Raw genomic sequence first — 12,178 nt, 5'->3', positions numbered from 1 at the left:
GTTCCTGCGCTGCAGCAGCAGGAAAAGGCCTTGGCGTATCAGAGAATCAGGCCCCCCATACCATTATCCCCAGGGTGTCCATGAGAAGTGTTGAGCCATAGTCAGAGATCATACAAGTAATGCATAAAATTCACATACGAGCTCTGCCATCGTACACGTGTGTAGGGCACTGCGTGGGTACATGTCATGCATTCTAATACACGATGCTCTCTCTTACTGTGGGTCTTACTGCTTAATTAACACACCACTCAACTCCTCTTTGATTTAATTGACTTTTTATCCCTGACACATTTCACAGCACAGTTCACAGTGATTGGACCTGATCGTCCAATCACAGCATCTGTCGGTGGGGAGGCCGTCCTGCCCTGCCACCTCTCCCCCAGGATGAGCGCTCAGAGCATGGAGGTGAGATGGGTCCGATCCCAGGACTCTGCAGTTGTGCACCTGTACCAAGATGGGCAGGATCGCTTTGAAAATCAAATGTTGGACTATCAAGGAAGGACAGAGCTGCTGAAAGATGACATCACCAATGGAAGTGTTTCCCTGAGAATACGTGATATCCGACCTTCTGACGAGGGCCTGTACGTTTGTTTATTTCAATCACTTACCTTTTTTCAAGACGCCTCAGTGCTCCTGCAGGTGGAAGGTTAGTAACTTGTTTCACTGCTGTTTTTACTTCAGAAAGGATAATAAATTGAGTGAGAGCTCTTGGGAGATGGTGCTTGTGGTTTCTCTGCCGGCCAATGCTCTGAATTCTTTTTTGGCTTCCCGTAATTTTCCCAGTAGAGTCAGTGTCTGCTCTCAGGACACATTGAAGGGCTTGCTGGAATGCTCTGTACTCTGAGGCTGCTTCTAAACTTTGCTTTGCAAGTGAAGGTTATCATAATAAAAATTGACTGAGCTTGTGCAGGCTTTACACTCCAGAACATAGGGTTTCTCTGTCTGTCGGTCTGTCTGTAACACAGTAACTTCTGAATGCCACCTCTGATCAATTCCAACATTTTAGGGAATTTTCTCAGTATCAAAGGCCAGAATCCTGTTGATCTTGGGGACAATCAGAAAACAAAAATGGGGGAAATGAGGACATATGGAGCTGCTACCTGTTGATGGCACCATTAACACCTTGAAGCATAACAGCCCTACTCATCCTGCCAACAGAGTTTATCATGTTGACACCTCCAGTGATAGAAGAGAGATAATTGTTCTCCCTCCATGGGATGGATACTCAGCCAGTGGGGACAGCCAGAGGGGGTGGAGAGGTCATTCCTTCCTTCCTCCTTCCCAAAGTCCTGCCTCCTCAACACCTGCTCCAGTCTGGGGAGAGAGGGCACCAGCCATCCACCCTACCCTTCCAATCTATGGGGGAGAAGAGACACCCAGAAACCATGGCATGATGGGAAGGATGGGGACCCCAGTGTGGAAGACATGGAAATTGGACAGTAAACAGAGCCACTGGCATGGGGGAAAGGGACAGCATTGGGGGAAGTGGGAATGGGGCTGTGCACACAGAACCCCTGGTATGGGGGAGATTGGGGGGAGTTGCAGGGTTGTCCCTGAAATAGAGGGGGATGGGACAGTGACTTGTGGGGGGTATGGAGGTATGCAAGGAGCCCCTCATGCGTGCAATGCACTCAGCCTACACAAGATACAAAGTGTGTGACACACTAGTTATGCTGGAAGTTGCTAATGATGCGACCAAACAATTGTTTGATCTCTGGACACTTGCAAAGGGGCTTGAAGTCGTGGTTGGGCTAATCATTTGGCAGAGGCTTAATTTGTCCCCCATTTGGTTTTCCAGTTTTCCCCTAAATCAAGTGCCCAGTGAGACCTAGAACAATCCCTGCACTTTTGGAATTGACTAGGTTCAAAAGGTGTCACATTACAAACACAGACAGAAAACCAGAGAGATGCCACTGAGTTGAGTGTAAGGCATTGTGGAAGTAGAGCAAGAACTGACAGGGATTTGTAGGGGATCTTAATGCAAGACAGTCTCTGTTAGCAAGAGTCAGACTAACTGTAACCCTAATAATGCGAGATTTGTAGAAGCGAGGATTGTGTGAGGCGAGTTGGAAGGAAACTGTGCGAGAAGTTGTTGAGTCATTGTGTAAATAAGATAGAATGTGGATTAGAGTCAAAATAAGTAAGAAAAATAAGTTATCAGGATGACCTATGTATAAACAAAATGCAGCTGGTATAAATGCTGGAATTGTTTACCTGTGGAGAGACCTGCCTAGGAGGGGGAAACCCTGTGTCCTAGCGCACTCTCTCCCTCTATGCAATTGCTCGAGAAAAAAAGTTTCTGACTTTGCTGCACCCAACCAGAGAGTGAGAAATGAGTTTTTCTCCAACAGCATTCACAAACTCGGCCCATCAATTTGAATCCACACCTTTGTGATTTCAGTGCAAGTCTACGTGTGTGTCGTTTCAGATTAACAGTGTCCCATTTCACAACTGATTTAAATGAAATAAAAATGAGACAGAAAATAAGAGCGTTACACACTGACTTTCACTGAAAGAACCAAAGATGTGAGTTGAAGTTGGTTTCGTTTTGCTGGTGCCAGCCTGTGAGTAGACTCGCCCTGAGACTCAAATACTCATTAACACAAGATGGATTGAGAATGCAGAGCATCGATCATATTAAAACAAAAAGAAATGGTCTCTATAACCAATCTAGTCTGACACTACAGAGCTCTTCCAGGCCTAATCCAAAGCCCAGATTGTTAATGTGAGGCGATACGCTCTGGATCAGGCCTTGAGAGTGGATAGAACAATACCACACATATGGGGTGCCCAACCTGAGCCTGAGAAGGAGCCAGAGTTTACCAATGTACATTGCCAAAGAATCACAGTAATACTTCAGCAGCCCCCCATCAGCTCCGACCCCCTGCTCCCAGCGCCTCCCACCCATGGGAAGCCACACTAATCAGCACCCCCCCAAACACACACCTCCCGATCAGCTGTTTCATGGCGTGCAGGAGGTTCTGGGAGGGAGGGGGAGGAGTGAGGGCATGGCAGGCTCAAGGGAGGGGTGGAGTGGGGGCAGGGCCTGTGGCAGAGCCAGGGATTGAGTAGTGAGCACCCCCTGCACATTGGAAAGTTGGCGCCTGTAGCTCCAGCCCCGGTGTCGGTGCCTATATAAGGAGCCGCATATTAACTTCTGAAGAGCCACACGGGGCTCCGGAGCCACAGGTTGGCCACCCCATCCTACATCATCTCCTCCTTACCTCGGTCAGTGCTGTTCACATCTTCCAGGTGTCCCAGAAATTCCTAGTTTACGAGAATCCATGCCTCCCCCCTTCCCAAAGGGGTGTTCTTGAAGATACTGTCATGAAACATTTGGCTCATAACACAATATTGTAGAATTAACATCAGTTCATTGCATTCCCCTCTAGGTTTGGGCTCTGGCCCTGACATCTCTGTGGAGGGACATCAGGACGGAGGGATCAAGGTGGTGTGTCGTTCATCCAGATGGTACCCACAGCCCGAGGCTCAGTGGAGAGATCTTCAGGGGCAGTTCTTACCATCAGCCTCTGAAAACATATCCCAAGCAGCCGGTGGCCTGTTTCAAACAGAGATTGCCATTGTTATAACAGAAGAGTCCAACCAGAAAGTGTCCTGCTGTGTTAGGAACCCGTGTGTCAACCAGGAGAGAGAGTCAGCAATTTACATAGCAGGTCAGTGCCGCACATGGACAGACTGAGACACTGCAGATGTTAGTGGGGAGCACTTACTAGAGTGTCTCCTAGTAGTGAGGTCTTGAGCATCCTCAACTCTCTTTGGATATACCTGGTGACTCAAAATAGTTCTATATAACGTTTGTGGGCTATCCGGACTGACCTGTAAAAGCTACCTCGGGTTAACTGACAGTTTACTCCAGGTAAAAAACTCTAGTGTAGACAAACACTTGACTTCAATAGTAGCTGAGGGTGTTTAGCCAGAAAAGCTGAGAAACCAGCAATCTCCTTTCTTCTCAGTCGGGCAGCAGAGGGAATTCTCCTGTGTTCCCAATGGGAGTTGCTGGGTGTTGAGCATTTTTGACAAAATCTAGCCACTGAAGTCATTTTTCCTGAACAGTGAAAAAGGGCCCCGGTCAGGATCTCAGCATTGCTGCTTAGACTGCACCTGAAAAGATCACAACGGTGGAATGGCTGCACTATGGATCCCCTACTACAGTTCAAACCCTGGCAAAACTCCCATTGCCTTAAAGAGTTAGAACTGAGGGCTCAAACTGTAACTTGTATTGAATTGCACAAAAGTCAGGAAATGCAGAACTCCACAGGCAGCATGACCCGGACCTCCCTGTGCACATACGGCGGTTTTTGGCTCATTTCATGAGCCTGATCCTGCATTCATTGTACAATGAAATTGATAGGGAGATTTGCTAGGCATAAACAATCAAGCCTATAATGTGTAAATACAAAATGTTACCTAAATCCAGCTTAACATTTTAGAAAAACAGTTCAGGCTTTTTGTACTATTTCCTAGCTAATAACAATTATTATAGAACCAATATTTTGTCACTGTAATAATAATTTTGCATTTGTAAAGCACTATTCATCTTCCATCTCAAAGGGCTGTAACATTTCCCTGTGGCATGCCCAGTGCATCAGTTTCACAGAGTCACCTTTGACTCCCTTCCTGGTCTTCCTTGAGGGCATCCAGTTAAGGTTTCCAGCTCCCAGCTGTCATCTCTCATAGGCAGATACCTGCATCTCTCTCCTTCCAGCCTGGGGGCTTTGACTTGCAGTCCCCTCTGCACCTCACTGTGATTCCCCCAGCAGGTCTGCTCAGGCTCCAGCACCAGTGTAAAGAAGGTGCTGTCCATTTGCTCACCCAGGAAGAAAGCCCTGACCTTTGAGTCTGGTTTAACTGCCTTTTATTCCAAAAGTCTCACTTTGTCCCCGCAACTTCCTGGAAACAGATAAAACCCGTCCCTCCTCCTATTCCCCAGAAGGTCAAGCTTCAAGGACTGGGGAATTTGCATAGCCACTGTTGCGGAATATTGTATTAATCACCCCCTAGTGATTCTAGATTCTGTAGGAAACCCCTGCCCCCAGTGAGCAAGGAACACACTGTATGTCTACACTGCAATGTAAACCTGCCCTCAGACTCAGGCTTTGTTGTTATTAAAATCCCTGTGTGGTTGAGCTTCCCTGAGCACAGGAGAATGTGGAGCATCAGTAACTGGTTACAGCATTCTGATCTCGAGGGCCAGTCTGCACTGGTTGCAGCCCTGACATCCGGTAGAGAAGCCTAGGGGCTGCTCTAAGTTACACCAGTGGCAGATGGGTGTAGTGGAGCTCTGCCATGCCCCGTGCCTACCACTAATATCCCCATTCTTATTAATTAACCATGTTTGGTAACCAGATTAGCACTCGGAATTTCATTGGCTTAATAATAAAACTCAAAGAAGCCACATTTCACGTTGTGTTTCCCTGTGAGATTCTTTTAACCAGTCAGTGTCACCATTTTCTCAATGTCCTGTCTTCATTCTACATGTGTTTGTTCCTAAATCAGTATTTCTCCTGCAGATCTCTTTTTTCCACGGGTCTCTCCCTGGGTGGTGGCTCTGGTAGTGATCCTGGCTCTTGTGATTGCCCTGGCCCTCTACTGCATCTGGACACAACGCAGAGCAAAAGGTAAAGGAACAAGAAGGGAGACTGCAGTGCGCTAGGGAAAGATTTGCATCAGCCATTCCTGGGCAGTCATCATCCACAGCCAATTATCTCCAGCTGCGAGGATTGCTGGTGCATGCATCAGTGTCATCCCAAGTGGGATTTCTGAAAATGTGTCTCCAGGACTTTAAAAGCAACAAAGAATCCTGTGGCACCTTATAGACTAACAGACGTTTTGCAGCATGAGCTTTCGTGGGTGAATACCCACTTCTTCTTGCATCTGAAGAAGTGGGTATTCACCCACGAAAGCTCATGCTGCAAAACGTCTGTTAGTCTATAAGGTGCCACAGGATTCTTTGTTGCTTTTACAGATCCAGACTAACACGGCTACCCCTCTGATACTTGTCTCCAGGACTTCTTTCTGATGACATGGAACCACACACTGGGTCCAATGCAAAATTAGGCAGCGTTCCTGGAACACCTTTGTATGGCCCTAGCGGAAAGGTAAGTACAAGCAGCATGCTGAAGCCACTCTGGTCTGATTCCACATGGCCAAAGTCTCAGCGTGCACATGCATTTAGTTCACGTCATTAGCTCTGTCAGTGGTGTCTGGCCAGAAACAATGGCATGACCATATGGAATCAGACCAGGGGTCTATCCAAGCCAGGGTCCTGTCTCTGACTGTGGCAAGCATCAGCTGCTTCAAAAGGAAGGTGCAAGAACTCCAGAATAACCAGAGAGCAAAGATTCTCTTGTAGGCAATGGCAGTAGGGTAAAGAAAAAGCTGAAGTCTTTCTCCTAGTCCTCCATTGGCTCAGAAGGTCCTTTGGACTTGATTAGACATTCAAGGAATCTCCATTGCACCTTGAAGCAGGAAGTCCATCTTCAGATGGACTTGGATGACCTACAGATAACAGCATGGGCATCGGAGGAGAGGTGCACGTCTGCAGGGAGTCTCCAGACAGAACTCAAACTAGAGAATTTCACTCACTGATCTCATTGTGTCACATTTCAGAAATGGGGGCGGGGGGAAGAGAATGCTCTCTGCGGCATGTTCTGTCTCTTTGTGATGTGCCCAGTACAATGGGGCCTCATCTCGGGATGCTGCCACATTACAAATACGAAAGACCACAATGTTCTAGTAATCTCAGCTACACTAGTGTTCTTCCAGGGTGATTATAGGGGTCCTAGCACCACAGAAAAAGTGGGTAACAGCCTCATTGGGGGATGTTGTAGGCAGGCATATTGGACTCCCCAGCTGAGTATCATCAGGTGTTAGGATTCCTCATACTGGCCAGATGAGACAAGCCTGTGGCTAGCTTTTCTAGCTGCCATTACCTCAGACAGACAGCTTTTGGAGTTAGTGCCTCCAGCCGTACAAGAGCCACACTCCTGTTTTCGTGACGAAAACTCTTTCTGCCCAGGCAAAGTTTTTCTCCCATTGTTCCTTGGAAACAGTTTCCCCGTCACTTCATTTTAGCCATTAGTCATAGTTCATTGCATGCCATCCAAAATCCCAGGACCTTGCAGCCTCAAAGTTCCTGCAGCAAGATGTTTAAAAGTTTGCACCTTTTGGCATCTGGGAACCCATTCGCAGAAGGAATCAAAGCTCCCTCTACAAGGTCTCTAGAGGTATTACAAGAAGCGACTGAGCATCATCTGAGGAAGATTTGCAAAGCAGGTTTCTGTTCTTCTGCAGAAGCATCCTTTGATCAGGGGCGGCTCTAGCAATTTCGCTGCCCCAAGCACGGCGGCACGCTGTGGGGGGTGCTCTGCCGGTCGCTGGTCCCGCGGCTCCAGTGGACCTCTGCAGATGTGCCTGCGGAGGGTCCGCTGGTCCCGTGGCTCCGGTGGACCTCCCGCAGGCATGCCTGCGGATGCTCCACCGAAGCCACGGGACCAGCAGACCCTCCACAGGGATGCCTGCGGAAGGTCCACCGGAGCCGCCTGCCACCCTCCCGGCGACCGGCAGAGCGCCCCCACGGCGTGCCGCCCCGAGCACGCGCTAGGCATGCTGGGGCCTGGAGCCGCCCCTGCCTTTGATAGGAAGGTGTTACTGTATTGGTTCCCACATAATTCCTTAAATGAAACAGCCGTTGCGGGGGGGTGGGGGGAGATTCCATTTCTGCAAGTTATTCTACTGCAATAATATTACATTTTGTGTTTTATACTCCCTCAGCCCCACCTTCTGTGATTGCGTACTTCCCATTAGTGATGACTGGGGAGAGAAGCTGTGCAGCAGAATGAGAAATTTCGTACCTGGTCATTTTTTTTTTCTGTTCTCAGCATCTCTTCTCATTCATCCCACCCTGCTAGTCTGGTAAAATGACTGGAACACAGCGTGGAACAAGCTGATTTTTTTCTCTCCAGGGAGCCGTAGATATATAATTGCCTTAGGGTTAGAGAACAGAATTCCAGGCTGTCTCTCTAGTTCCTGGAGTGTTTCTGCAGCTTTGCAAGAATTCTTGTGGTGGACTGAGCTGAAGGGTGGGGCTTAGTCGAGGAGCCTCCAGTAACAACACTGGTCCCCTCTGAATGCCTCACACAATAGAGATGGAGGAGGAGAGAAGCTGCTAACAGGGAAATGTCTCACCTGACACGTTTCTCTCATTTCCAGCTGTGTTTGGATCCGAGGGCTGGATCCACCCCTTTCTGAGCTAGGGCACCCAGCCCTACGGGGAGCTGTTTCCCAGGTATCACTAGGGCCAGGGGGCAGGCGCCAGCCACAAGGCCAGGAGCTGGGCTTGGATGGAGCCAACCAGATCCCATCCCTTATCCAGCCCAGGTCAATGTCCCATTACCATTGCTCACTTCCTGTCCCCGGCCCCACAGTCAGGAGGTGGGGGGAGCTGTGGCCGTTCAGGGGATGGGCACAGAGGGGAGCAGAGACCTTCTCTACCCCACTCCCACAGCAGCCAGATCTGACAGGAGTGTGACGGGGCCCGGGCAGTTGTTTGTACCAATATAATAAAAACCAGCAGGATCTTATTAAGAGGGATAAGGCAAAGATGCCACATTTATTGTAAATACCATAACAAAACAAAAGACAATGTTTTCCTACTTGTTTCCATTACTACTTATTCCTTATACACACACACACACACACACACATTCATCCACACAATCATTCATTCAGGTTCTGTATAGATGTTATAGTTACCAGCCTAGATGTTGCTCATAGCCAAGTTACTGGTCAGGTATCTTGGTCATGAGGATGGAGCCGAGTCTGTGTCAGATGCATCTGATGCTCCTGGAGGTTGGTATCAGAACCATAGACTCAAAGTCCTCAGTCTTTAGAGTCCAGTTTTATAGGGATTTTTCCCTATGTTAGTTGATAGGAGTTGCTTCATTCTGCTGTTGCTAAATCAATCAGCAGATGGCTGGCTCCATTCTGTCAGATACTTGTTTTTCCTTCCTTTGAGGTGTGGTGGGTCATCTGGTTGATCCCACTTGACACCTTCTTCAGCCAACACTGAATTCTTCAGGCTGGTGACTCCCTAACCATTCAGTCACATACATTCTCTATCTTAATCACATCTATTTCACTGTCTCTTTACTCTTTGGGGTGTTACCAATTTATGTGAGACTCCCTGTCTTTTAACAATCAAAGATAAAGTGAGATGAAAACTTACAGAGGGTGGGGGTCTCTATCTATACACTATAACAGCTACTGTTTTGGCTTACTTAGAGATAATGAATGTTTAACAAGTTTTATACCAAGTATCTCTTTGAGCAGGCTTTACACAGACACAGCTGGTGGCTTGCAGGTTAGAAGCTAAATGTTGGGGATCACAAATTTACTTCTAACATAAACCTTAAGTTATAAAGTATTAATTAACAATAAATCAATAAATCATTTCTCATATAAACCATGTTTAATATAAACCTTCTTTAATATCCCTACATAATGAGGATGGCCCCTCGGAGAGACACGCAGAGCAATCCCTAGACATGCTAGTCAGTGGGGCCCGGGCAGTAGGGATGCTGAGTGAAGGAACATCAAGACAGATCTGTCTGTGGGTCCTGTCTGACTGCCTGCCTCACTTGCATAAATTACATGAATAGCAGGAACTGCACCATAAACACAACAAGGTGAAATCTCACCTTTTTCCTCCCACCTCCCCCTAGAGACCCTGCAAACTCATATGAAGAATCAGAAGGGTAAGTGTCTGGACCCACAACCTTACCTGAGTAGGGTCATCTCAGACAGAGCAGGGTGAAATCTCACCTGTATTAACTAAGTACTGGAACGATTTACCAAGGGTTTGTTTGGGGTGGATTCTCCATAATTGGCAGTTTATAAATCAAGACTGGATGTTTTTTCTGTAAGAGCGGCCGTAGGAATTATTTTGGGGACGTTCTCTGGCCTGTGTTATGCAGGAGGTCAGAGTAGATGATCACAATGGTCCCTTCTGGCCGTAGAACTTAAATATCACCTCTGCCCTTTTATCCCTCTAGGGATTCTGCTAACTGAAATGGAGCATGAGAATGGTGAGTGTCTGGGCCAGTTACATTAGCTGGGGGCGAGGGGGGGAGTGTCACCATCATAAATACGGCAGGGTGAAATCTCACATCTCCCCCTTTTCTCCCCCTAGAGAGACTGCAATCTGAACTGGCGAAACAGAAAGGTCAGTGTCTGCGATCCACAAAACCCCACGTGGCTGACGCCTAATCCTGTAGGCATCTAAACTCACTCAGGGCATAAACCTGAGGTCTAAAAGTTCTCCTGTTGTCTAAGTTTCTGTCTCTGGGCATGCATGCTGCTGTCTCAGTCTAGGCATCTGAGCACCTACCTCTCACCTGAATCTCAGCATGATCCACAAACCAGGGGAAGATGGGTGGAGGAGTGTCTCTCTCACCTATGGGGCCTGATATGGTAGCGGTGGGAGTAGAGGAGGACCTCCCTTATAATCTTTAACCCAGCAGTTAAAATTCAGTTAAATTTAGAAAACTTTGAGAGGGCCTGTATTGGATACCATCTTCCTAAAGAACAATACATGATGGAGCTGAGGTCACAGCTCAGTGGACAATTATCCCTTGTGGCAGCTGAAATTCCTAGAGACCAGATGGACGACTTTCCACTGTTCCTAACCAAGGCCAGACTCAGAATGGGCATCACCCCTGATCACGCCCGTCAGCGTTTCAGAGCCCAGAAATGGAAACCAGAGATGTCATTTCCAGAACACGCTGCTTACCTGGAAAAACACTATTTCTCCTGGATATCAGGATCCAAGGTTGAGGAGCTAGACGACCCACACCTCCTGATATTGATGGAGCAGTTCCTAGATGGTGTTCCTGAGAACATTAGACGCTACATCCAAGATGGTAAACCAAAAACTCTCACTGAGGCAGGAGAGATTGGAGCCAGATGGATGGCATCGGTAGACAACACGAAAGCTACTGCCAAAGGGAGCGAATCACACAAGGTACCCACCGAGACTAAACCTTACCATCGAGGGCCAATCAAGCCCACACCTACAACCCAAGCACAGTCACACCCTACCTCTTCTTCTACCTCACCAGTTTCCAGTAAACCAACACAACCCCGTGACCCATCAAGTGGGCGATGTTTTGGATGCAATGAACTGGGGCATATCAAAGCCAAATGCCCGAAGAACCTGAACCGGGTCCAACTCCTTGCACCTGCACACCAAGGAAACCCGGAATTAGATATCTCTCAAATACCCGTATGCTTTAGGGAAACTTTGAGAGTGGACGGAAAGGAAGTTATCGCATGGAGAGACACTGCAGCACATATGTCAGCTATCCACCGAACCTTCGTGGACCCCAAATTCATCAACCCGAAAACCAAAGTGACAGTTCGCCCCTTCATGTCAAAACCTGTGACATTACCTTCAGCGCATTTACCTGTCCAGTACAAGGGCTGGTCAGGGACGTGGACTTTTGCTGTCTATGACAATTATTCTGTCCCCATGATACTGGGCAACCACTTGGCCCATCACGTTGAGCCGCCAGAAACAGAGGGAGTGGTTACACGCAGCCAAGCCAGACGAGCTGCTGCACCCATACCTGTTCCTGAGCCATCCACCGGGACCCCGTCTGTGTTACCAGAGACCCAGACAGAGGTGGTGGAACCGGATCCCAGGCCAACACCTACAGTGGCCATAGTACAGCCAGTCCCAGAACCGGAACTGGAAGAGCAACCAGCGCCAGCACCGGCGCCAGCGATTACAACTCCACCGCCAGAGAGCGACAACGGGCCTGAACTGGAAAAACCAGCACACAACCCTACCCAAGAGGCTCAGCCGGAGCCTGAAATGACACCTTGTGCACCAGCGGGGAGCGGTTCACAGTCAACAGAAACAATCTCATCACCTACATCACTTCCCGAGGAACTGGTGTCTCCCGCCTCAAGGGAACAGTTCCAGACTGAGCAGGAAGCCGATGACAGCCTCAAGAAAGCATGGGCGGCGGCACGCAGCAACCCACCGCCTCTCAGCTCCACTAACCGATCCCGGTTCGTTGTGGACCAAGGACTTTTATACAAGGAATGTCTTTCTGGTGGACACCAGGAGGGCTGGCACCCTCAAAAACGGTTGCTA

General features: G+C 48.4%; 1 protein-coding gene across 3 annotated transcripts; it reads left to right on the top strand.

The window, feature by feature from the left end:
- Window positions 1-470: 470 nt before the first annotated feature.
- On the top strand, window positions 471-10,450 carry LOC123357591 (butyrophilin subfamily 3 member A2-like). Of its 3 annotated transcripts, XM_045000725.1 has the most exons (6): window positions 471-646; window positions 3,393-3,674; window positions 5,532-5,639; window positions 9,744-9,776; window positions 10,074-10,106; window positions 10,211-10,450. In XM_045000725.1, exons 1-6 carry the CDS (start codon window positions 481-483, stop codon window positions 10,285-10,287), a joined length of 699 nt encoding a protein of 232 aa, XP_044856660.1. In that variant the 5' UTR covers window positions 471-480; the 3' UTR covers window positions 10,288-10,450. The 3 variants fall into 3 exon arrangements, with proteins under 3 accessions (XP_044856660.1, XP_044856661.1, XP_044856662.1); XM_045000726.1 differs by lacking the exon at window positions 9,744-9,776; XM_045000727.1 differs by lacking the exons at window positions 9,744-9,776; window positions 10,074-10,106; window positions 10,211-10,450 and adding an exon at window positions 5,987-6,439.
- The last annotated feature ends 1,728 nt before the right edge of the window (window positions 10,451-12,178 follow it).

This window comes from Mauremys mutica, unplaced genomic scaffold, assembly GCF_020497125.1.
Source record: "Mauremys mutica isolate MM-2020 ecotype Southern unplaced genomic scaffold, ASM2049712v1 000811F_np12_subseq_115740:176633_obj, whole genome shotgun sequence".
NCBI classification, from domain to species: Eukaryota; Metazoa; Chordata; order Testudines; family Geoemydidae; genus Mauremys; species Mauremys mutica.
This window is presented reverse-complemented; position numbering and strand designations above follow the sequence as displayed.